Raw genomic sequence first — 27,639 nt, 5'->3', positions numbered from 1 at the left:
CACAGCTGTAGTAGCAGCAGCAGCGTGTTTGGGGAAGGGTCGGCCGTTATCAGAGCTGACCTGGGGCATCTATAGTACATACAGTTATAAGAGCGGTGTTTGTTTTGACGCGTCTGTAAGTCCAGGCGGATGAGGGTTACTGCATTAGGATGTCTTAAGTCGCGTAAAAGTGAAGCAGATTGAGTCACCTTGATTTCTTATTTCAAAGGAAGATATACACCAACAACGAGTCCGCTAACACAAATGGAATGTAAATACTATTTCATCCAGATCTGTTAGAGGGTGTCCTTATAGATACCTGCCAAACTCGACGAAATGCTGTGATCATTTCACCATGTGGTAGCCACATGATTAGATATAGACATCTAAGGCTCCATTTTCGTCACCGCTAAACACCTTATCCCTAAACGTACTATTTTGCAAAACATTTTTGAATACTTAAAATGGCCAGTCTAGAAGCTCACAACGTGGCAATGTAGATTGGCTAGTTGAACTATTCAAAAATGTTTTGCAAAATAGTAAAAAAAAAAGGGCAAAGAAGTTTAGGGATAAGGGGTTTAGCGGTGACGAAAATGGAGCCCCTAATGTCTGGGACACAACTATTGAAAAATGTCAGCCTAAATATTCGTGTGACAGAAGTACAGTATATATAGGGCTTGACTGCTGTCGACCAACCATGCACCATCCACCAACGTCTGTTACAGGCTCTATAGCTCAGCCAGTCAGAGACGCTTACTTGACTTTTTCTCCGGCAAAACCCAGACATGCTGACTTGTGATTCATATATAGCTGTGACACACAGTTCAGGGCAGGACAGGCTATTCCCTGCCTGGATTCTCCCAATCCTACTATAGCTTATAGAACGACGTATGATTGTTGAAAAACAGCTTTCATCTGTCTCTAGAAACATCCCCGGTTCCAACTGTATAACCATATCAATTCTCCTCAATAAAAAAAATGTTTTACGATCTGTTGGTTGATCACAAGCATGCTTTTCAATAAGCTCTAATTGGGATTTATTGGGTCCGAGTTGAAAGCCACATGCGGTGGGCAACGACGTTGGAAATCACCGCGCTGCTCGTCCATCTCCTCTTGCTCTCCGTTGACCTCTAATAAGATAACATGTTGGACGCGAACCGAGATCACACGGCGGTGTGCATCGGAGGCAGAGCGAGCTGGAGGCCAGCTGCTATCTGCTGGTATGTGACCTCTTCATCTGTGTATATCGCTTGAGTTATGACACAGCCTCAACTGTACCATCACTGCTGCTGGATGGGGGGGAGGGGTGGGGGGGGGTCCAGCCCATAGACCCCGCCCACTCTCTTCAAGAAGCTTCAGAGTCTGATAATCAGGCTAGGGGGGTGGGGGTGGGGGGGGGGGCGTCAAGGAGGGATGGAAATTAGAAGGAATAAGGAGGAAGAGAGGTATGCACTGTACGTAACCCATTCCTCTAGTGCCCCAGAGCTGATATGACCTGCTAGCATGAGAGAGAGAGAGAGAGAGAGAGAGAGAGAGAGAGAGAGAGATTGACAGAGAGAGGGAAAAGGCGAGAGAGAATGGTGTGGGGGGGGGGGGGGGGGGGGGGGTAGAGGGAGCCTCTCAGAGAGAAGGAGAGAGAGGCCTGCCTAGTTAATGGGCAAAAGAATTGTATAGAGACCAAGTGAGAAATCCACATGGGCCCTTCAGTACTGTAGAGAATGCCATTTTACGGCCAAGACTTTCACTGTGCATACGGGCTGGAAACTCAATTACACATGCAGGCAAGGCATGAGCGTATAGCTTATAGCGTTGGGTTTCTCTCCCTGAGCCAGGGGATATATATATAGGGCACCAAAAAAAAGTCACCCCATCCATCCATCCATCCATCCATCCATCCATCCATCCACGCAATCTTCGTTACACATATTTTCACTGCGTGTCAAAGTCTCTACTTTTTTCACGGCACACTGCAGCATCCCCAAGAACCCGTTATTCATTCTCTGGACAACAAGAGAGTCGTGTTTTTGTCAAGCGAGAGCAGTGGTGGAATTTAACTATATACGACTATTACTCAGAGGCAAATGTCGCACTTTTTACATGAACATTTACATGGCACTATAGTGTGAACCACTGTATTCATACACCTCATGTCTCTGTGTCAGTTGTTCTCGGACATTGTCATTGTCAAGGACCCCCAAAATGATATGTAATTGGCCGCCGACCCCCATCTGAAAGTATGTTGTTCCAGGGACCCTCCTCCCCAGAAGCAAAGATTTGAGTTAAAAAGATTTGCACCCAAAAATAGCAGATCTACAAGCTCGTGGCGCAAGCTTGTAGATCTCAAGTCCATAGACTTGGCTGCCATATGACGACATTTTCAAGCCCCTCCAATCGCATTGGAGGGGCTCGAGCCCCTCAAGAACAACAATACATGAACTAATTAAGCCATACTTTATACTTTCTATTCAAAATGAGCAGAACTACAAGCTCGTCTCAACGCGTCTAATCGTGACATGTTTTGAAAAACTATATTTGTACTGAAGTCCTTTTTTCACATACTGTACTATCACACACATACTCTTGCACTTGCATATAAAAAAATCACACCCGTGTGAACTGAGTGGTGCAACTCCCCTCTCCCCCCCTCCTCCCCTCCTCCTCCTCTCTCTCTCTCTCTCTCTCTCTCCTTGCACTCTGTCTCCCAACGCAGGACAAATCTCGTTCTGCCTACTCCTAATTCTATACTCGTTACTTTTGCACTTTTACACAAGTACATTTGCAAATACCAGCCTTTTGCTAGTATTTCTACATTGTGGTATTGCTTCTTTAACTTCAGTAAAAAGAGTATTTCTTTTACCACTGAGGAACAGCGATTGCGTGTCATCTGCAGATCAGGCCACTGGTGTACGGTGAAGTTGTCATCTTTTGTGCGGTGACAAAATGTCACGCTGTTTGGTGTACGTACGTGAACCGTACTGTTGTGGGCTTGGGGGTAAGCCCAGAGGCTTTAGCTGTTAAAACCACCATCACAGAGTCTGGGAGGGACTTGCACAACCCTGCACTGACTCACCAGAAAATAATATTTCAGAGAACAACAGGCCTCAGACCTCATTATAAGGACTAAGCCATAAAGAACTCAAAAGAGAGCAAGAGAGAGAGAGAGAGCGAGGCACCGAAGACCTGTAATTTTGTGTTGCTGCCGTTGGACAAATATATGAGCCTACACGTCTGCTGTGAACCTAAATTACACTGGATGCAGCTGAGCCACAGAGGCCTCTTGTAGCGCAAGAATGTTCCCTAGTAATGTCTCAGCATTCATTACTTTCATAACCAAACCCACCCACCCACCATCTTTCATAATGTGTCATATAGCTCATAGACCAGTTTTCAGTCCGCTCTCTGTTCTGGGCCCTTTTGGGCTAGTTGACCAACGAACCCCATAAAAGCTCGTGGCAGAGAGGATTAAAAAGAAGAAAGAAAAAAACCCAACATAATAGACTGGGCTCGGCACGGTGGAGCATCTGTTCTCGGGGTGAAATGGTCACGGCATAAACGGCCTTCAAACCAAATGGTAGGACAGTATTATTAATACGTTAGTCACGCAGCGGCCTGGAATGGGCAAACTGCAACTTTAGGAGCAAAGGTAAAAAAAAAAGAGTGAGAGGCGGAGCAGGGGAGAGGAAAGGAAAAGAGGAGAGAGGGATGAAGTAAGGAGTAAGAAAGAAAGAAAGAGTCTAGTTTCTATGACACCTCTCACTGCTGCAGGCCCACCACTATGCTAGTCCATGTTTTGGTCTGCCCATAAGTCCGACATCCCGTTAGTCTAAGACTGAGGTTAGGGTTAGTGACCTACGTGGCCGGTTGAGACCGAGGTTAGTAATGGTCAGACTAACGGGAGGTCGGAAACAATGACATGTTATATAGCATCTGGCGGTGTGTTCAAGGAGCTGTGCCGTGTATAGGAAAGGCTGGTCATTGCTAAAGCGCGAGGCCCCTGTCCGAGCAGAGGGACCTGGACGAGATGCAAAGCAAAGTGCACTGTCTCGTGCATCCTCGCGTTGACACGAAGCAGCTACAGTGAAGACCCTCACCTCTTTCCGCCTCTTCCCAGATACCGTATAATACCTCCTCCCCCTTCTTCATCTCTTCCTCTCCCCATCAGCCTCTCGGCTTCCACCTTTCCCTCGAGCCCCCCGTTGCTTTGCCTCCTCCGTCGCTCTACATCTCCCGTCTACGTATTTTCATTCCGTCCTCACCTCCCTTCTTATAATGCTTTCCCCTTTCCCTCATCCTTTCCCTTGGAATATTTCCTTCTCCCTCCACTCTCCGTATCTTCCTTCCTAGACTGTGCTCCTCTGAAAAAGCACGGCGGTCAGAAAGCAGGCCTCCGGGACCGATGAGGGTTTGGGTTGTGCTTTTCCACTGATGGTCAGGCCCCTTTCGGAAAGATCCTCACACACACGCACGCACGCGCAGGCGCACACACACACACACACACTGTGGATTTGACCGCGTGGACAATGTGTGTGCCTGTTTTGCACTTCTGTGAGTGTGAGGCGTGCAGCTCGCGTCGTGTGAGTCCGCGGTCCAGATCGCACACAACGGCACCCGGAGGAGAGGCTTAATGGATTTGGACACAACAGGCAGAGAAAAGACAGCTTTTTGCCCCCCCCCCACCCCCCACCCCCCACCACCGTCTGGCTTTGACTCCGTGACCCGTGACTCACCGCCGAGGAATTATGAACAGGGTCCGCAGGGGGTCCGAAAGGAACACAGGACTCCAGCTGTGAGGGAGTAGGGGAAAGAAAGTGACCTCCGAGAGAACAAGGAACCCCCAACTCCACCCTCTATACCCCGCTATACTCCCAACCCCCCCCCCCAACCCATTCATCCCTTCATCTCCATGTTCCACTCTGGTCCTCAGGCCTCCGTTTGCTGCGGTCATAAAAAGAACGCATAACATCAAGGGAGTCATATAGGGAAGAGAGAGACCACAGCCATCCCTCCCTCCCTGCCGCTTTCAACTGATCTAGCCCATTCTGACCTGAGATCAGATTCATACGAGGTTTCCACGGGACACACACTGGTCTGATTAACCCATTCTGACCTGAGATCAGATTCTAAAAATGTCAGTCGTTCTTCGAATTTTTCAAAAATAGCAGACCTACAAGCTCGTATCGCGCCACTCGGTGGCGCGATATGAGCTTGTAGATCTGCTATTTTTCAATAGCTAAAGCATAACATGATGCCAACACCAAAATGGGTGCCCGGTCAGAATGGGCTAGTCATCGCAGAGAGACGCAGGGTCTTCTAATCACAGCCCCACCACCACCACACAGACACCGGAGTTCTGTCGGCGGCGGCGACGACAGCCCCTCTCTGTAAACTGCAGAGACTCCGCCGTTCCCCGAACCTAGAGGAGGAGATCATTCTGATCCCGTCTCTCATTACAAATAACACAGGAACTGTGTGTGTCCCCCCGATAGCGTTTGATTTACGAGCGTAAACTCTGTGATAGCGGTGAAAACCGGTTCAATCCGGCTATGAGATGGGTTTGATGATAGCTGCTGAACTTTGAAGGACGGATGGAAAGTTTCATTCCGGAATGAGAGACCTATAGTCTTACAAAAAAAGAAAGAAGAAGATTGAAAGTACACATTTTAAGCAAACGACGGTCTTAGTAACTTATCTGCTAAAAAAGATAACACATCTACAAAAGGAGACACTCCATATTTCATAATTACCGAGCGATGAACAGGTAATAATTTCCCTCTTTCCTCCAAATGGATATACAGTATGGCGTAACATTGAAAGAAAAACAAAAGTCCGGCCACATCTTAATTTGAGGGCAAGTCGTTTCTCCCGTCTGTCTCCCTGTGTTCTCCTCAAACATGGAGAATGTGTGCAGCCAAAGTAAACTCATCCACCGCACCAAAAGCTAAATCTCCCCAATCAGGAAATTGTATCTGGCAGGGAGAGGTCAGGCAAGGGAAAGTATGACCAAAGAAGAAGAAGGAGGAGGAGGAGGAGGAGGTGGTGAAGAAGAAGAAGATCATAGCGATGACCGCGGTCTGACTGGGCCTCTCCTCGGAGACTTTCCTGTCAGTGACACTCGTTTTCTTTTCTTTTTTTATCCCACGATTGTTGCAACCCATTTTTTCTGTTCACCCTGTGTCAATTATCTAATGTAATCCTGAGCTCTCTACGCTCCCTCTGCCCAACCTGGGGAGAGCAACGGACTGACCTCATGCTTCCTTCTATAATGCACGAGGACAGGAGGGGAGTTGGACCAGAGTTGGTCTCTGCATGGTTGGACGTATAGCGCGTGGAAGGAACACGTTATTCCAACCAGTTCCTTTCTCCTCCATCAGTCGCACCGGCTGGCCAGGGGGAGGCAGTATAGAGGCCAGGATTACGGCATGTGGGTACCTATACCTTACAGGGGTGCTTTGGACATGTCTCGCGAGCCATTCAGTTGCATTTTTCTTCTCCAATAATAATCTGGGGAGTGGGGACCCCCAGGTTGAGAACCCCTGCCCTATAGGGGACACAGAGAGAACATGCAAACTCCACACAGAATTAAGGCCCTCATGCCAACCCCACCCAGGGTATGGGCGGAGGAGAGAACACGTGCGCCCACAGCGTCCCCAGCGGGAATCAAACATTGGTCACTTTTCCTATTTCACTTTCCTTTAATTATTTGCATGGTCCCTCTCTCTCTCTCTCTCTCTCTCTCTCTCTCTGTCTCTCTCCATCCCTTTAATTCTGACTGTCAAATTCTTTCTCTGACTGTAATGTGACCACCTACCCCTGACGTAACATTGTGGTACTGTAGAATGATTTATTATTTATTTATTGTTATACAAGTCTTCAAATTTAACTAAATAACATTCAGGGAAAAAAAGCAATGCTTTATAATTTACCCAAAGTAGATACAGCTGTTTGTTTCTGGGTTTTTTGTTTAACCAAATGAACCCTATAGTGTCTCTATATACTGGGGTGAACATTCTGTGAACAAAGCAGATCTACAAGCTCACAGCGTGCCGCTTTTGATCTGCTGCTTTCGGAAGAGATGGCGTAAACAAAATATATAGGGTTTAATGAACTAATGTTGCTCATTTCTCCGCTTTTTCTCTCTCCTTTCTTGTCCTTCTGACCATTATTGACGGCGATGTAAATATTTACGGGCAGTATAGGGCAGACAGCGGACAGTGGTCAGACTATAGATATTATTAATATTAGAAATAATCTCAGGAGAACTCAGTCCTCCATGATGTGACGTGTGAATATATGCAGTATATTATGCACGCATAACTAGTCTACTGTATGCCTATTTATCTTCTCCTTGGCATTAGAGCCAGACAGAGGAGAGAGAGGGGGCTTCAAAGATGAGGTAAGGGCCAAGGCTCCCCAATCTAGACATACTCTTAACCCATTTAGACCTAGAAGTTCCATTCTACAAATGTCTTCTAAAACATGATGAAAACTATTTCATGTCAAGGACCCCCAATATCATTATTTACTTGGCTGCCGACCCCTATCTGAAAAAAATATGTAGTTCCAGGGACCTCCCCCAGAAGCAAAGACTTGAGTTAAAAACGTTCGCTCTGGAAGAATATATTCAAAGGTTTGTTTGTGTCACAGTTTCACGATTTTTCAAAAATAGCAGACCTACAAGCTCATAGCGCGGCCGCGCTATGAGCTTGTAGATCTGCTATTTTCCAATAGCTAAAGTACAACACAATGCTTAAAACACCAAAAGGGGGTTCCCGCGCAAAATGGGTTAATATGAAACATCTCGCCCCGGCGTTGCCAGCACGGCGCGGCAGGATAGAGCGCGGCGATCCGGTCGACACGCAACGGCATCAAACTTGAAAGCGGGTAATCCTGACAAGCGTGGGGTATTATTCACAGACTCCTCTTGATGCCGCGCGAGCCTCAGATTCATCATTCGACAGTTTGGCACGGGGAGGCCAGAGGCAGACAGACACAGGAGAGAGATTAGAAAAGTCTTGCACTAATATGGGGGAAAGAAATAGAGATGATGGACTTCCCGGCTCCAGTTTCTCAACACATGACTGTATAAACTCCTCCGTGTTGATTTTACCCCGAGAGAGTGTATAAATATCTCTGATATGGCTCTCTGAGTTAAAATAACACTGGTTGTTTTACAGTGTACCCAATGCCCTGTCTATTATTATTATTATTATACCTGTTCATTCTAGGGACACAGCAGTTATTGTCTTGGTGCTTTGGCTCCAAACATTTCCTTATACTGTTCCACGGGCTGCTTGTACATTTTGGTCATTTCTCTACTAAATGCTCATTTATTTGAAGGGAGAAGTGTCAGGCACTCTAAGGGCCGATGCAAGCCCACCACACACCGTCTGCGACCGTGTGCGGCGCGTTGCTGCGCGGCGGCGCGCGGCGCCGCCTGGAAAATAGAACTGTGTTCTATCGGCGCGCCGGGCGGCGCGGCGCGGCTCCGCGCGGCGGACGGAGCCGGTGTGCGTTAGGTTCATTGAAAATAATGGAGGCGGCTGTGCGCGCGGGGGACGCAGCCGGCTTGTGTCGGGCTTCATACTCCTATTTTACCGCTGTTTCGGCGCTGTAGTAGAGCCGAAATGATTTCGGCTCGTCAGAGATTTTCAGTAGCACCGAAGAGTCGACTTTAGGACGGTACTCGCCCCCCCCCCCAGAACCTCAAATGACGTCACATTGTAGGCTCTACAGAGAAGCGACATTTATCCGGCTCTAAGATAGGAGTATATGAATCGGCCCTAAGCCATCCACGGAGAAAGGAAACAAGCAGGCCTGTCTGGCGCTCTCAGAACAGCACAGTCATGAATCAGGTTTAAGGGCCGTCTCTACACGAAGAATGATAACTACAGGACAGCGATAACGATGTGAGCATCCAAACTGGTAATGTTCTCTAAAATATGTCGAACGTGAACTTGAGTGAGCCGAGTCGACCGTGACACCCTGTAAAATTGGATGGATTTTTGATTGCTCTGAAAATTTCCCAAGCTGGGACATCATTTACCACTTTCGGTGTCATTATATAGACATGGACGACTCCATGCCATCCACTTGAGTTAGAATGATTTTCAAAAATGACATATTCATAGTTTTTGTTATAGTTATTATTATACATATATTCCGTGTACATCCAATATTCCGAAATTACAGCACTGGAGCACACGTATATATATATATAGCAATTAAATTGTTTTATTAAAAAACCTCAAACATTAAATAACGTCATTGCCTTATATATATATGTTTGCTTTATTGTTGTACTTTTGGACTAAAACGCTGAATTTTCTACGCTCATATTTAGCTCTGGCTCAGAACACATGGAGGGGGGAGAGCGAGAGAGAGAGAGAGAGAGAGAGAGAGAGAGAGAGAGAGAGAGAAGGATGATGAATGTGAAGCAGCAGTTGGTCAGGGCTGAGCAGCAGTGTTCAATATGTCTCCCAGACCATTATTCTCAGCGAGTAATCCCTCACACACTGACTCAATATTGGAGGACCCTGCGCTAAAGCGGCTAATCCAGAAACAACAACCCATTGTCTGTGATGTAACGATGCACAACAGAGCGAGTCTGGACAGTCCTTATAGCCCCGGGCTCATTAACATGACATAGTTACATCAGAATTAGAACCCACGTTGTTCACCGTAAGCACAGTAAAGGTTTGTGGATATAGGTCTTACAGTAGCATAACTGTATAGCATACAGTATATACAGACCAAAACAGATGTATACACAGTCAGTAAATGGATAATTAGCACAACAGGATACTAAGTCAAAACATATATAGGTTTTGACTATTATAACTATATTTGTTACTCTATATGAATAAATGTCGTGTCAAATAGATCAGGTATAGTTTCAGGACTGGAACCCCTTTTGGGGTAGTACAGTATAGCAACATTTTCCTGTAATGTTTGAATTAATATTTGAAGTTTTTCCAGAAAACTTCGTTCAGGATTTAGGAGGCATTTTAGAATCGACCCCAGTTCTAAATCTACAACAGTTTTAACAATATCCCTATAGTCTCTAAATGCTTTATGAATTTCTTAAAATATAACTTTTCATAATGACATTCCTAAAACAGGGACGTCAAGGTCAAGTTGAACTCTCTCTCTCTCTCTCTCTCTCTCTCTCTCGCTCTCTGCCTCTCACAGTTTCCACTGCCGTGCTCATTTCCATTATCACTAGTGTACAGACGTACCGACGGCACGCTCCATCGTGGCTCTTTGGTCTGCACTTTCCCCCCAAATGTCACTTCAAATTGGCCATTCAGAGACCCAACTTTCGCTCGCCTTTCAATGAGGCACTTGTGCCGCGGCCGGCCGGTCACCATCGGAAAAAACAAAACGCATCATCAACAGCGGGGACATCCGAGGGTTGGAGAGATGGGGGGGCAGGGGGGGGGGGGATTCCCATTAGCAAGGCATCGTCGTCCCACGCCCGTCAGACACTCGGAGCCTTGATAACCAACACCTCCGTGTCTCATATCTGAAACATTGCCTCAGAACGACCAACGCTCTGCCAGCAGCTGCACGATAGGCCCATGACCTCACCTCTAAAGACGTCAAGTTTCCACCAGTAGAGCGCACGCACACTACACAACACACCCCTCTTTGTTGCCATCCCCTTTGCGGTTAGGGGTCCTTAGGTCTCAGTGGATGGAGGTGTGAAGGAGTGCACACTCACACTCGCGTACACACACAGTCACATACACGCAGTGTCACACACACACACACACACACACACACACACACACACACTCACACGCGCGTGCGCACGCACACGCACACACACACACACACACACACACACACACACACACACACACACACACACACACACACACACACACACACTAGGCACTACACCCTTCCGTCTCTCAGTAGGCCCGGTGTGATGTCATGGCCGCAGTCCTTTTCATGTATGGGATTCTTTACTACTTAATGGTAGATGCCATGGCGACCGGAGCCACACGGCGTACATACACATGCCCACAAAGTATTCAGACAACAGTAATGCTCTCTTCGCGAAAGACCGCAATGGATTCAACATACCAGGCAGTAAATCACACCCTGGCGTGTACAGTGTAATGCATTCAGGGGGAAAATGACCTGCAGTATTTTATGAGCCCGGCGATTGTATTACTTAGAAGATCCACCAAAGCACTTTATTCAGCTGCTTCTTAAATGCAAGCGATAAATTCTGTGCGCCGCTGTTTGATAAGCACGCACCAGAAGACCACGAAGAGAGATTACCAGGTACTACTGTACAGTATGTCTCTATTACTGTGGAGCTATCGGACATTTTGTTTCCCTATTAAAAGTGAAATAGACTTGAGCCTATTACTGGTAATCTTTAAAAAAAAGATAGGACTCGGTGCGTTCACAATTTCCCCAAGGAGCTTGTGAGTTGATTTGGCAGCAATACCGTGGTGACTTTATCTTTATTCTAGTAGCTGGAATGTAAGTCCCCTCCTAATCTTAAGGCCTGCCAAAACATATTATATGAAAACTGGAGATATACTGTAATAAGGTTTGTTTTGGAGGACAGAAGACAGGTTCCTTTCCACAAGACCACACCGTCCGCAACCAGGCGCATTGTGAGCTTATGCCATTTTATTTTATTGTTTTTTAACTTTTTCAAAAAGTAAAAATGACATTTGACTTAATGGACAAGCCCAAAATAAGTACACCAGAGTTAAAGTCACATAAGTAAGATGAAAGTAAATGGCATTTAATTGTTTTCCTTTTTTTTTTTTTACTTTGTACCCAAACACAGATCCAGCATTAATGACAGTTGCAAACAAACATGTGCACTATAGAAAAGCTTTTTGCACACAATGATGTATCATGTTCAGATCGACTCTCCCCTTGGGGCGTGACTGATGACATGGATATTTATTTGTTTTCTTTGTATTGTCTTTCAGGTCAGGATCAGGTGAGAGAGTGTGGTCGCCAACAGTTAGCGAAGACGGCAAGACAAGCCCCTACATGGAGCCAGACTCTCAGGTAAGCATGTTTACTCCAAAGTAAAGTGATCCTGTTTACTCCATGTGATCGTGATTACTCCCCCAAGTTATCCTATTTATTCTCTGGCGCCAAGTTCACACACAGTACAGGCTACGGCAGAAAGAATGTACAGAAGCTCTGTACATTCACAGCTGAATATAATATAGCTAGCTGTGCCCATGTCCTGGCTATAGCTCAGACTGCAAAACAGTGAGATGCCACTCTGTCATTCTTCTGTCACGTTGTATTGGCTTGACCCAACCAGTTAACAATAACAATTCAGGTTAATGATAACCACACCTCGAGTATTTTTCTTTCACAAAAATATACTCTCATTTTTACCCAGGCATCCTACGTGTGGTTGAAAGGTCCATAGATGTCTATACGCTTGGTTGGGAAATACAGTCCTGTGTTAAGTATGCAGGGTTGCGGTACATTGATCCAAGAGTCGGTTTGCTCCATGGTGTAGACATGATTTATGCAAGACTCGATTAATACTTGCATTTAATACTTCCTACTGTTACTAACTACTGCTGCTGCCTGCTACACTGTCCAAAAGAAAAGGATACTTGACTCGAAGAGTCACTGGGCTTGATTTAGGCCAACGTTTTTCTTCTAGTATAAACTCCTGCTACTTACCACATTGGCCAAAGAAAAGATTATTTGACAGTTGTTGGGGTGAAACTAATGGCAGTGTAATATATCCTTTGTATGATTTCCATTGGATTTTAGACAAAACTATTTAGACTAGCTACGGCTTTCGAATATGACACACTGCTGCATAATATATTATGCAGCTTATTTGGAATTCATGTCTACTAACTCAGCAGTGCAGCCTAAACTGAAAACTAAAACTAGATGAGGGAAATTCAAATTAACAATGAATAAACTAACTGAAATGCCATGTCGGTACGGGCAACACAAGCGTGTCGGTGCATAGCGATGAGAAGCACGACTATGCGGTGAATATCACACAGATCACTTACTGTATACTATACTATAAAGACTGTAAAACGTACATGCACGTGTATGGCATTAAAGTGCTGGGTGCTATTAAGTGCTTATACGGTTTTGTACGTTGATGGCTCCGAATGTATTCTAAGCAACGATTTCTGGCAATTCTTTTTTTGTAGAGGGAAATACCAGCAAACTATGCAGGCTATAAGTACAACACTAAAATAACTCCTGGGATGTCTTCAACTAGATTTTATTCTAGACTAAGCATCTCTACTACTTAGATGACTCAGTGGTATAGCCTGGGTGTGATATCCCACAGCCTCTTGTTTATCTCACAAGAAGCATCCATGGCAACAAGCAAAATCATTTGCGGTTCCGCTATATCGTTCACATGGTTATGAGTGAGATAATGCGTCCCACTGTTCGCCGTAGTGGTTTTGAAATAGTATCTTGATTGTTCTCCAATCGTACGAGCTGCCAAACGGATATTCAAGGCATGATGAGCTCTCGCACTTGATCTCCTCCAACTTTCCCAGTGCTGGCAGGCAGACGGGCCTGTAAACAGGGAAGATGAGGTGTGTGTGTGTGTGTGTGTGTGTGTGTGTGTGCGTGTACTGTACGTGCAAGTGTGTGCGGTTGTGTAGGCTGTGAACCGATGTGCATTCACATGCCCTGTGTTTATTTGTGCGTAGGAGGTTTTTCCATTGGCTTGTGTGCGTGTGTCATCTTTGTTTGTGTACTCTGTGTGCGCGTGCGTCAAACACCCCGCTGTGCGTGCCCTCACATGTGCACAGAATCCGGGGAATAAAGTGTAATTGAAACAGCCACACAATGAGCATACTGTGACCCAGACATGTGACAGAAACCATTTGTCATGCATTGTGTCCCTTTAGCTGTGGCGCAAGAGCCTGCTCTCTCCATGTCTCAGTGCGCTGCACTGTGGGCTTGTTTTCAATGTCAGGAGGAGACAGATGGGCAAACAAAATGCCTGAAATGAAGCCTATATCTGTCATTTCACCAATGGCTGTATGAAGCCATACAAGGCAGACAGTCGAGTATTGTATTACCAAGCCACAGAAAAACTCCCAAATACCATATAACCATTTCTGGTTATTAGATTCTCTATTAGTAATAAACTATATTATACAACAGGTCGTCTTGAGGAAGCAATCTGATTGGTTGAACTCCTTCCTAGCCGGGCTTCAAACCACATTATTTCAACGCCTAATCAAAACGAACAATTCAGCCGTGCTTTTCTCTCAGAGCGCAGCAGACGCGGTGGCGAGGCTAGCTAATTTCTTGGGACATTTGTGGTCGTAGTGATTACATCTGTCATTGATTTTGTTTTTAATTTTTCGGCGATTCTCTTAGTTTTAAGAGTAAGTGTTGTATAATTGCAATATTACACTCGAGGGGGTGGTTTAATGACATCATTGCAGCATCGCAGGCGTGCATTAATGACGTCAAACCACGTCCCCCTTGCGTGTAATATTGCTTAAATAATAACCATGTTTTTTTTTATGGTTCTTCTAGCCCTTAACCACTTATTTTTGTTGAACGTTCACACAAAATGGGATGCAAGGTGGATAGAGGTGCCTCAGAGAACCATAACAAAAATGACAAAAAGATCAGCTAGAACCATATGAGGAATGTGAAGTATATAGTAGGAGATGGATCTCCATACTGACCATATAAACCTTTAAAGAACCATTTAACCCATTCTGACCGGGCACCCATTTTGGTGTTGGCATCATGTTATGCTTTAGCTATTGAAAAATAGCAGATCTACAAGCTCATATCGCGCCACCGAGTGGCGCGATACGAGCTTGTAGGTCTGCTATTTTTGAAAAATTCGAAGAACGACTGACATTTTTAGAATCTGATCTCAGGTCAGAATGGGTTAATCAGACCAGTGTGTGTCCCGTGGAAACCTCGTATGAATCTGATCTCAGGTCAGAATGGGTTAAGAACTATTATTATTCTGTGTGCATGTATCCGCTCAGATTGAAACGGAGGTGGGCATGGCAATGGAGAAAGAAAAACGATCCGAGTTCAGCAGTTCATGAGCTACCCGTAACAACGAGATGTCCTGTCTATGTTCCTTTGGTAGTTCTCATGATCAGATCAATGCAGCCGTACAGTATATGACTCACTGGCGTTGTATTGTTTATAGCATTTCATTGCAGCGTGCGGACAGAATACTTGTGGAAATGACAAACAGGCTGAAGTTGAATTTATGGCTTGGAGTCCTCGTTCCACGTTGGAGAAGCCTCTTGGAGTAGTTTTATGGCTACTCAGTGCTGTAATAACCATGTACACATTGGCTGTGATACAACGTGCACGTCCATCCAGTGATGCATGAGGTGAAAAAGGTCCCTATGTTTCTAGTCTTCTCTGTTCAGTTCTGGGGCAATCTGGGGAACCCGTCGTCCAAAAAGATAAAGGAAAAACAGCGGCCTCTTTTCCCTCAACAGTCTCTCTATAGTTCTGGGGAGACCCACAGTATCACTGTCTCAGCATCAGCTCTGGCGTCTTGCTTTGATTAACATGAGGAAATACCAAACAAACAGAGACACGCATGACAGGACTGCTTTGCGTGCCGTGTGGGTAAAGAATGGCCCAAATGACTGTATCTCATGCTATTCCTGAGGAGATTCTGTATCTCTTCGTCATCTTTGTCCAGTCTAAAGTATCTCATGTGGTCTCGGTCTGGCTTTTAAAGTGTAGAAGTCCCTGCGGTGTCTCCTTTTATAATGTGAAACTCCACCGATGGAAACTGCAGAGTCAGGACCACTTTATCGTCACGCTCAGGTGGAATCCTTTTAGCATGAGACAGGGGGGGGAGGGGACATCCGCTCCCCCAGGGCCCATAAAAGACCAACCTTCTCTCTCTCTCTCTCTCTCTCCCCCCCTCCCTCCCTCCCTCCCTCCCACTGTATTGGGATATGCTTGTAGGAAAATACCGACGCACAACAATGCTGATTGTTCCCCGGACACACTAGAGACAATGCCCACTTTGGGAGGTCTGCAGGCTGTTGAATCAAACCAGAGTTTGAACGGTGTGAGTCTGCGTTGGCCCGCGGTCACACAGATATAAGTGTATATAGGGAACGTCGCTGACCATTGGTTGCCCTACGCAACCCCCACCCCCACCCCAGACGAGAGCGCTGCGTCTCATCACGCAGATCGGCCTGTTGGTGCCAAATAACACTTAAACTCACTGCTATAGACCGGCGCAGGGAAGAAGAGGGGCTGCCTTCAGCCCTGAGCAGCATGCATGCAACTGGAGGACACACACTCTGGGGTGCGGCGCAGCGGAGCCGCAGGAAATAATATTATTTAGGAGGATCGGCGTGGCACCTTTTGGCACGTTTTGTCGCCTCCCTCGGCATGCCGCCCTATGCACAGTGCGTCTTGTGCTGTATGCCTATAGCGACGGCAAATGAGCAGTCTGGTGGTAGAGCAATTTCAAAGACGCTCACAACACAATAAGCAGTCTTTTAAAGATGGTGTGTGTCGTGTGTGCATCAGAACGTTTTGGAGATCACAGCCCACAAGGGGTGGCGGCTGTGGACGTCCAACGATCCCTGGGTCGGCGGTTCGAATCCCCGGCTCCTCCTCCTGTCCACATGTCGAAGTGTCCTTGGGCAATAAGACGCTGAACTCTACATTGCCTCCAATGAGTCGGTCGGTGTGAGCTCGCCACCGTTGGTGTGTGAATGTGGGGAGTGAGGGACTGTTCGCCGCTTCACCTCCCGATGTATGAATGAATGAACCATTGTAAAGCGCTTTGAGCACTTGGAAAAGCTCTATAAAAATGCAATTTATTATTATTATTATTATTATTATTACAAGTGTTTAACATCGTAAACCCTGCAGTATATATATTTCACTAGGGGCCTGTCTGTGGATCCCTGATTCGAACCAACGGAAAGAATTCCTTGGAAGTGTATTCCACTCCAGCCCAGTCCAACAACAACGGCGGAGCAGAGAATCAATCCATGCAGAGGTAGCGTCGCTAGAGTGCTTTCCCTTGCAGAAATACCGCTGACCACAACGCATGGCCCAATAACTAGCCTGAGCGATTTTCCTCCCGTCGGTTCCTTCAGGTCATTGTTCATGATGTACTGCGTGTGATATTTCCTCGTGTACTCGACACTTCCTTCTCCGTGCGCTCCGTATTCTCTAGCAGCACGTGTGCGTACGACACGTCGCGCTGGAAATTCCAGCGGCGCGGCGCCCATGGGAATGAGCTCTACCGAACAGGAAGTGACACGTCGGAAGGCGGTGAGGTGTTTCCTTTCACTGAAGGAACGTGGGTGTTTCTCATAAAAGCGTGAGGATATATTTTTGGATATGACCACCTTCTGAGACATTATTTGGAGCGTCCCGTTTGTTTTGTTCCTTTTCGGGGGGGAAAAACCTGAAAGGAAGCATGATGCATTTCCAACCAACTCCATTCCAAGGCTGGACAGGCCAGGGACACGATAAGAATAATACACATGACTCATGGAGACAATGATGACATATGCTTTTAAATGGCTTCGTCAAAAAAATCCTTTGCTAAAATGTCTTATACCTTCACAAAATCTAAAAAGAATCCTCATGACAAATGACAAGAATGCTACAAGAATACAGTAAATGTGAGATGTGGGGTATGACTGAATCAGCGCCACAGAAACAGAAGAGCCTCTTTCCCACTTGTCAAACAGCATTCCGTGGATATTTACGCTTTGGAACAACTATTGTTTTAAAACGCTAAAGCAATATCACGTGCTGTTATTTCTTCAAACTTCTCAAAACCTCACTGTGGGTCTTCGAGTATAGTTGACGATGCCCCCACGGGGTCAACGTTGATGTTAGGCATCATTCCTTGGCGAATGACACCAGAAATTGCTGTTGATGCGTGCTGCTGTGTCATTAAAGTAATGGCTACTGTGGCCATAAGCACTTTGGCCCCGCGGAGAGGAATGAGGCCTCAGAACGCGGAAGCTTGGGAAATCTGGAACACACGTCATCGAGGGTTCCATTCCCGAGCCTTCGCCGATTCTCAGCCCAGAAACTGGCAGCGGAGGCCACGATTCTACGAGCTAACATTAATAGGAGCTGACAGATCCAGTCCTTGCATGACTTACAGACTGTAATTCTTTCAGTGCTTGGAATTTGTTTGACTTGAGAAAAAAAAAGTGTGCATGATACGGATCTGTTTTATGAATGGAACAAAGGCTCTATACTTTCCCTATAGTTGTCATGGGGAATCATCTGCTTTGGAAAAAGAAAAAATAACAAAAAAAAAAGAGGTCAGCAAGTTCACAATACAGCGTGAGGGTATCAAGGGTACGACCCAGAGCTATAAACACAATGTTTCATACAAAGTAACATGTCAAGAACGTAATGAATGGAGTAACAAATGTAGATACCGGTAGTCACTTAGGCTAGTTAAATGTTAAAAGTGTGTCGTCTTAAAAACACACTACAGTATAAAGTTCCAGTAATAGATTTAAATGTACACCATAAAATGCCTTGAAGGTTTCATACGTTTGGATACAAATGGGGACTTTACATATAGTTTTATTTACCTCTGCAGGTTTCTAAAATATTTTGTTGGTCAAATACCTCTCTGTCTCTAGCTAGGAACCTATAGCAACACTATTAAGTAGAAAGACCTTTTTATTATTAGTGTTGTTGTTGTTGTTGTTGTTGTTTACATGCATTCAGATGCAGACGCTCTGAGATTATCAACCCCACTTATTCGGTTGTTTGTGTTCACTAATCAGCCACTAATGCCTGGAAATGGTGGCCAAATCTGTGGTTGGGATTCTCCCCAAGGAGGCCCTCGCTGGCTGTCAGCGTGCTGGAGAGTGGATGGGGTCACTGAGATCATTCTCTGCTGCGCTCACAGTCTCCCAGCCTTATGCACAGTCAACTGTCAAAAGATAGCACAACAACCTCAGCCCCCCTTTGTAGATAGAGATCATTACAGGAGCCAGGAACTGCAGGATACTGTTATACTGGTCTAAAATAAATAAAATAAACTACTATTATTATTATTATGCTCAAATATCAAGCCTCTGTCTCAAGTCTACACAATACTTTCACAGTCCTACGCTCCTTCACATACCATATACATGTCTTCATCTAGCCTACAGTACATGAGCTTATAGTTGAACACATTATTAAGGAATCAGAGCTTTTTCCACCTAGATTCGATGTCGTGATGGCATGTGTAGTCCTAATATTTAGCACTCTCTCAGTGCAAGAGATATCACATTGTGATATCAGTCCCAATTCTCTCTCTCTCTCACTTTACCTGCTATTGGCCGCTGGGTTAATTCCGGCCTCTGCCCCACTGACCTCCCAGAGACTCGGCTATAGAATCAAGAATCACAGTGATGTCACAACTAAGTGTTGCCTATAGTGAAAGTGCTTGAAATTCACGGTTTCCCTCAAAACGCACACTTTGCACGAGCCTCCCGCTCGACAAAGACCGAAAGAATGTATCAGCGCGAAACTGCAGGCTTGCTTGTGACGTGACATCACCGTGCCACCCTGGGCATATTCATTCTAGAAGATACCCTATAGTGTTTTCCTGGGTGCTCTCCAGTGATTTGGACTCTCCCTCCTCCCACAGACGCACCAGGGCCAGGCTGCAGGGAATTAAGGGGGCAATACATGGACTGGTTTGTGTTTGGTTACTGGTGCAGATCGCCCATGTGAAAGGCTTAATTTCTCAGGTCCGGAGGGGATCTTTGCTATGCAGGGGGTGGAAAGGCCAGGCAGGGGTTCTGTTTATGTGTGTGTACGAGTGCATGCATGCATGTGTGCGCATGCGCGCGGGTGTCTACGGGCGTGCATGTGTGTGTGTCTGTGGGCCCAAATGTATAAATGTATAAGTGTGTGTGTGTGTGTGTGTGTGTGTGTGTGTGTGTGTGTGTGTGTGTGTTTGAGGGTCACTTGGGCGTGCACTGGTAATTGATGCGGAGGTCTAATAAGTCCTCGGCTAAAGACATGCATATGATTTCAATTAGGATCTATCCACCTTTCCCCTCTACTGCCCCCAACCCCGCCCGCGCCCCCGTCCCCCGCCCCCCGTCCCCCCCCGTCCCCTGTTGCCTCCATTCCCTGTCATCTACAAACTCCCTGACCGGACTCTTTGGTTTGTGGGCTGAGGTTCTAGCAGTAATTCTACAGTCCCAGTCCTTTATTAATAAGTCAAAAAAGTGTAGCGTTTTGGCAGGTTGATTAAGTGAGGACGGCCGTGACTCCTGGCTAAAAGGGGCCCCCGTTAGAAAAACAAAGAGACATGCATAGTGTTCACATACTGTACACACACACGGGATACAGTGTACACATACAGGCAAAGCAACCTAATCACCAGAGGGGGAAAAAAACGTTGCACTTATACGTTTCAGCAAACCCTCGGATCTGTTGAATCATGACGTTTCGAGGCAGGCGCGTGCATCCCTCAGCAGACTTGAGCCGTGTCCAAGTGAGGCGCGAACCGAGCGAATGCCCCGAACCGAACGAATGCCCCGAACCGAGCGAATGCCCCGAACCGAGCGAATGCCCCGAACCGAGCGAATGCCCCGAACCGAGAGAATGCCCCGAACCGAGCGAATGCCCCGAACCGAGAGAATGCCCCGAACCGAGAGAATGCCCGAACCGAGCGAATGCCCCGAACCGAGAGAATGCCCGAACCGAGAGAATGCCCCGAACCGAGCGAATGCCCGAACCGAGAGAATGCCCCGAACCGAGCGAAGGCCCGTGTCGAGCAGTGCGAAGCCAGCTGCTGCTGAATCAGCCGTGTTCGGTTTGTATGGCGATACGACAATCCGTTATAATCGACTTCAATTTTTTTTTTACTTTGTACTTGACTTGTAAATCTAGGATTGAGTCGACATGGCCCGCATCTGGAAACGTTGATATGCAATGTTTTTTGTTGAAGAAAAACATGAACATTCAATAGATCTTGTTGTGATTTGTAGAAACAGTCTGCGCCAAAGTTATTTCTGGCCACCAGGGTGGGCAAACACAACAAATACTCCTACACAAACTTGTTTTCTTTCTCCTACTGTACATCTTTCTTTCTCAAAACGCACGCACGCACGGCACTCTCTCTCTCTCTCTCTCTCTCTCTCACACACACACACACGAGCCATGCTTTGCTACGTACATCTTCACAACACAGGTCAGCGAAATGTGACGGCTCTCTGGATTTACAAGCAGACTGCGCTGCTTCGCATAAACAAGTGACTGTCCTGTCAGTGTGGTCTGTCCTTCGTCCTCTCCGAAGTGTGTCTCCGTCAGAGCCAGGCAGAGCAGAGCAGTCCCCCCCGAGATTCAAGGGTGAAAAGCGTAATGTGAGAGACGAAGAAGAGAGATTAGGATAAGGCTATAGATCATAATGTAAGTCCCACGTGTAGTCTTTTGTTTATGGAGCGGATTGGAGCCGTGTAAACCCTTCTCCCCACTCGCAATACGTTTTTTTTTAATGTTTTGACTATGTGGGGAAAGCAAGATAAGGTAACTATATAGGTGATTTATAAGGTGATAAGGTTTGACGTTGTGAACGCTTGAACGTGACCGCCACCCCAAAGGTGTGGCCTCCACCGCAACCTGCAGGCGCTCTCAAGCCCCTGGAAACAAGCAGAATCAATCTCTTTAATGGGACAGAGGGCTTACGGCTGATTTCTTTAATGAAAGTATAGGCGGCCACCATACTTTTAAGAGCGACTTGAAAGCACTTACGGGCCCTCAATGTTACCAAACTGGCATTTTTATAAGCTGAGGACCAGATGTGCTGCCATATAAATCTGCCATCCGCTCACAGAAGAATATCTATTCGGAGCAGACGGTGCAAGCCCAGAGAAGAGCATGTTGTAAGGAAAGCGAGCCCAAAAAAAAGGGTTGTGTTGGGGTGTGTGTGTGTGTGTGTGTGTGTGTGTGTGTGTGTGTGTGTGTGTGTGTGTGTGTGTGTGTGTGTTGTGTGTGTGTCAGCTGAAACAGAAACATTCACACCAAACCACATGTCAGTGCTGGCACTGTAATTGGGAGTAAAGGCACTCCTGGATTGGTGGAGAGGCGCTCATCAGGAAGTCTGAATAACTAATTCATGGATCCAATGAGCCATGATGCTATGTATAGAACCCCTTTCCCTCTCTGCAGGAGAGGAGCTGTGTAGTATTGCGTATAATAGTTGTGTTGTGATTTTATTGTGTCCCGAAGACTGCTGATTAAGGTGAGACACCCCAGGTGAAATCATGATTTTTCATTTTTTTTTTTTTTTGCTATTTTGCTTCCTAAACATGTTTTCTTTCAAACTAAAGCAAAATACACATTAAAAATACAGATTTAGATGTTTAGTTGGATAGTTTATTTTAGCCAATGACAGCTCGTTTTTCGGGGTGAAAAGCCACCATCTCTATTTTCATGATTGGTTGTTGGTACAAAGGAAGTGACCATATTTGGATCAGACCACAGTCAGCTTGAGGTCCAGACCTTTCCAATGATATATGCCATTATATGTTGTTGCCAAGGTTTGGATGAGATATTTTGTCTCAAAATAGTGGCTTCAAATAAAACGTTTTGGAATTTTACAATACAAATCTTTAAAGGCCGTTTTCTCAAAATGAGTTTTCCTCATACTTGGGACAAAGAATCTCCACTTCAGTTGAACTCACATACACCAAACTTTCCAGTCTTATTCCTAACTATATTCCGCAGACATTTACACATGGATTTGTTGATATATCATTCACAGCCTGATTTACATCACATTTTATACCAAAAAAATGCCGAAAATTGGGTTTTTTATGTCTGTTGACACTATTTTCTGATTTGTGGAGTGATAATTAGAGATATCAAAAATCCCATGTGTAATTTTCTTTGTCTCTAATGTGTCAACAAAATGAAATGATAATTTTGAACCTGGCTTTATCCGATCTTCAGATTTATCGTCCCGAAATGTATGCAAATTAGCGCATATAATGCCTAATTTGCATATTTAAACATATAATTTCAGAAAACTTGTAATACAAAAAATCTTAGTTTTAATATAAGTAATCAACTGGAGAAGTTTCATTGTGATAGCTATTATTTAACTTTTTTTCCCTATTCACCTGGGGTGTCTCGCCTTAAAGTATCTATCTGTCTAGCAGTGAGTAGTAATACTATGAAAGAAAAATATTTTCAGGGGGGGGGGGAGGGAATACATTATTAACATTCAACAAATGTTAAATTATCAGCTCTACGAGCTCTGCCATTTCCACTATTCTTCTGAGTCCTATTACAAGAATAGTGGACATTGAAAACAATGCAATATGAATAATGTGTTGTATAGGTCTGCTATTTTTGAAAAATCGAAGAACGACTGACATAGAAACATAGCTTTTTCAGAAAACTGTCAGGATGTAGAAGACATTTTTAGAATCTGATCTCAGGTCAAAATAACACAAAAACAATCATGGCCCTTCTCTCTCTCTCTCTTGTGTGGTGGTATATGTGTTAGTGTGTGCGCGCGCTCGCTCGCGTGTGCATGCGTATGTGTTGCCCTGGCCCTCGTCCACAGGTCGTGTTTACACAGATTTAGAAGTCATAGATGTCAGAACTTTACTGTCATGTCACTGCCAGGAACACCGTAGTAATACAATACTCTACAGAGCCCCCCCCCCCCCACCCAGACCCCCCTCACACAGGTTTATATTACTATGCTTGTGAGGGCCGCATTTTAGGACAGCGACATTACGGACCGCCTGGAAGTTGAACCCTATATGAAGGACCCTTGGGGGGTCCCCGAACCCCACATTGAGAACCGGCGACCTATACACCACAGCACCACAGTTAAGCTTTGCTCCACAGCTGTGGCTTTTTAAAAATGAAGGTCAGGTTGAAAGTGAAAGTGAAAAGCGTTAAGAGAAGATCTGGTGAGAGATGCTTGGAATCAGCCTCACTCTCTCCACTTATCGGTCTCTTGAGAAGTGTTGTAATGGTGACTCAAGTACTCAAGTGTGCGTGCGTGCGTGCGTCTGTGTACAGTATCCTTTCTATTGCAGAGCCAGCTAAGGCCGACCCAGGCAGAAGAATGCCACGTATTTTAACACAGCATTAAACTAATAGGTGTTTTGTTTATTTGAAAGTAAGCCCAGATTGTCAAATAATGGATGTTGGAAGCAGGATGTTGTTATGGAGATCGTTCCGACATGGAGGAAAAACAGAGCAGGTCATATCTGGTCCTAGTTTGGTCCTATAGCTGGTCCTGGCCTAGTCCTAAGTGGTTTTGGTCCTATAGCTGGTCTTGGCCTAGTCCTAAGTGGTTTTGGTCCTATAGCTGGTCTTGGCCTAGTCCTAAGTGGTTTTGGTCCTATAGCTGGTCCTGGCCTAGTCCTAAGTGGTTTTGGTCCTATAGCTGGTCCTGGCCTAGTCCTAAGTGGTTTTGGTCCTATAGCTGGTCTTGGCCTAGTCCTAAGTGGTTTTGGTCCTATAGCTGGTCTTGGCCTAGTCCTAAGTGGTTTTGGTCCTATAGCTGGTCCTGGCCTAGTCCTAAGTGGTTTTGGTCCTATAGCTGGTCTTGGCCTAGTCCTAAGTGGTTTTGGTCCTATAGCTGGTCCTGGCCTAGTCCTAAGTGGTTTTGGTCCTATAGCTGGTCCTGGCCTAGTCCTAAGTGGTTTTGGTCCTATAGCTGGTCTTGGCCTAGTCCTAAGTGGTTTTGGTCCTATAGCTGGTCTTGGCCTAGTCCTAAGTGGTTTTGGTCCTATAGCTGGTCTTGGCCTAGTCCTAAGTGGTTTTGGTCCTATAGCTGGTCCTGGCCTAGTCCTAAGTGGTTTTGGTCCTATAGCTGGTCCTGGCCTAGTCCTAAGTGGTTTTGGTCCTATAGCTGGTCTTGGCCTAGTCCTAAGTGGTTTTGGTCCTATAGCTGGTCCTGGCCTAGTCCTAAGTGGTTTTGGTCCTATAGCTGGTCCTGGCCTAGTCCTAAGTGGTTTTGGTCCTATAGCTGGTCCTGGCCTAGTCCTAAGTGGTTTTGGTCCTATAGCTGGTCCTGGCCTAGTCCTAAGTGGTTTTGGTCCTATAGCTGGTCCTGGCCTAGTCCTAAGTGGTTTTGGTCCTATAGCTGGTCCTGGCCTAGTCCTAAGTGGTTTTGGTCCTATAGCTGGTCTTGGCCTAGTCCTAAGTGGTTTTGGTCCTATAGCTGGTCTTGGCCTAGTCCTAAGTGGTTTTGGTCCTATAGCTGGTCCTGGCCTAGTCCTAAGTGGTTTTGGTCCTATAGCTGGTCTTGGCCTAGTCCTAAGTGGTTTTGGTCCTATAGCTGGTCCTGGCCTAGTCCTAAGTGGTTTTGGTCCTATAGCTGGTCCTGGCCTAGTCCTAAGTGGTTTTGGTCCTATAGCTGGTCCTGGCCTAGTCCTAAGTGGTTTTGGTCTGATGTATTACCCAACCAAGAGTCTGCTCTGGGGGGGCTGTAGTTGAATTGAAGCGCTGATTTATGTCTCCAAACCCGTAAACCCTCAACGCCTAGAGAAGACGAAAGCATTTAGTTCTCAATACAGATCTATTCGTCTTCATTGTTTGGTTGGTGGAGAGGAGGACGAGGCGAAAAGGTCTCAGATGTCTGTGAATCCATCCGTCTTCTGATTGCAGGAGACAGGGCAAAGACAAGGCCTTGGACGTCCCTTCTCTCAAGTTGACACTGTGGGCTTGATGGCACATTGCAGGGGGAGGTCTGCTGCCGGGTTGTGAAAAGTGCTGATTAGAAATGGTATTTTTTACTTACACGCGTGTGGTCGCGTGTAAGAGTGTGTGTGTGTGTGTGTGTGCGTGTGTGTGTGTGTGTGTGTGTGGTCCAGGGAAGGGGGTGAAGACAGGATTACATGCAGCAGTTCCATCTGTTGGGAGGACAGGGGTCCTGTCTGTAAACACCCCTAACCTCCTATACCTCCTGTGGACCAGGCACTAAACCAAACACACACACACACGCACAGACGCACACACAGACCCACATAGACAGTATACACACAGACCCACGTAGACAGTACACACAGACCCACGCACAGAACAGATGCACACATGCAGTACACACAATACACACACACACACACACACACAGAAACAAAATATGCACATGAAACAGAGACGCAAACATGGACGCACAGTCGCGCACACACACACACACACACACACACACACACACTCCCGCGGCTTGAAGCAACAACAATCCTCCTCCGAGGAATGAGCCCTCCATTCCCTTCCCAGTGTCTTGCCCAACTTGTAAACAAGTCACTTCAGTTCAGCTGAGATGTTTACAGTGCAGGGCTATGATAATGTGCAGGCCCTGCAATCGTCGCTCTAAACCACCGGCTATCACCAGTCCAGACCGATACTCGACGACGCACTAAAACGCTATCGGAGGCGGTGACATCACCGCTATAGCGAACTTCTCGGTGCACTTTTTTATCTATGTAGTTCAGCTGCTCAGAGGCAGACCGGCCAGCCGGCGGCAGTATAAACCTTATCAGTCAAGTGCGTGCTGATAGCCCGCATGCGTGCATGCTGCCTGTTGGTGGTCAATGCTGAATCGGTCATTTGGGTCGTCACTGAGCTGTTTGTTCTAAAGCCAGTCCATTAAAGGTTCCTTGCTATCTGTATGACTGTAAACAACAGTGTCCCGGTCGAAAGTATTCGTTGGTTGGAAATGTAATTTGGTGGTGCGTCTGTCCTGTATTTCTCTGCTTATGGAGTGGAGTGACTTAAACCCATTCTGACCGGGAACCCATTTTGGGGTTTAGCATCATGTTATGCTTTAGCTATTGAAAAACAGCAGATCTACAAGCTCGTAGCGCGCCACCGAGTGGCGCGCTACGAGCTTGTAGGTCTGCTATTTTTGAAAAATCGAAGAACGACTGTGACATTTTTAGAATCTGATCTCAGGTCAGAATGGGTTAATCAGACCAGTGTGTGTCCAGCGGAAACCTCGTATGAATCTGATCTCAGGTCAGAATGGGTTAACCACAGCCCTATTATATTATATAGCATCCTTATTCTGTGGCAAACATTTGGCAAAAAGTGCATTACAATTGCTTGTCAATCAGTTGTTTTCGGCTTAGGTCTATACAGCATATATACAGATATCGTATATTAACACTATTGCTGTATTACTTACCGAGTCTGCTACTATGAAAAACTATGCTACTCAAACAACCAACCAATTCCAGGAGATGTACAAAACAATCAGCAGAGAAATGTATTCTCAGACCACAGAGCTGCAAAAAGCTTCATTTGGAAACAACCTCTTTTGTCGCCTCTAAAGACTTGTGGCTTTTCCAGTTGGAACATCATTAGGTTTTGTTTCCTAATCCCCCATATCGTCTGTCAGTGTGTCTCCCCTCTTCTCTCCGCAACCAAAAACGTATGGCAAGGTCCCTTAACGGCTCCACCACGGCACAAACACCATGGAATTCTAGCTCTCGTGCGATTCATTCGCATTCTCGCTGTCAATTATGAGAACTGCGTTTAGTCCTGGCGAGGTCACCAGGTGAATGCAGGTAACGTTAATGGTGGGAGAAACTGAGAGAACTCATGCCACCTTCTGTTCCTCCTCGGTTATCTCTTCTTCTGTGTCCCTTTTCCTTCTTTTCCTATAGTCTACAATTTGATTGATTCATTCATTGATTG

General features: G+C 45.9%; 1 protein-coding gene across 2 annotated transcripts in view; it reads left to right on the top strand.

Annotated features, from left to right (window-relative positions):
- The window catches only part of pdlim4 (PDZ and LIM domain 4), a 58,172-nt gene that overhangs the window by 15,125 nt on the left and 15,408 nt on the right, over positions 1–27,639 (top strand). For both annotated transcript variants that reach the window (XM_080780429.1, XM_080780430.1), the window contains exon 3: positions 11,940–12,021. In XM_080780429.1, coding sequence (XP_080636555.1) covers positions 11,940–12,021 — 82 coding nt within the window. The remainder of the gene's footprint in view (positions 1–11,939; positions 12,022–27,639) is intronic.

Source organism: Protomyctophum bolini, assembly GCF_963924005.1.
Source record: "Protomyctophum bolini genome assembly, chromosome: 13".
NCBI classification, from domain to species: domain Eukaryota; kingdom Metazoa; phylum Chordata; class Actinopteri; order Myctophiformes; family Myctophidae; genus Protomyctophum; species Protomyctophum bolini.
This window is presented reverse-complemented; position numbering and strand designations above follow the sequence as displayed.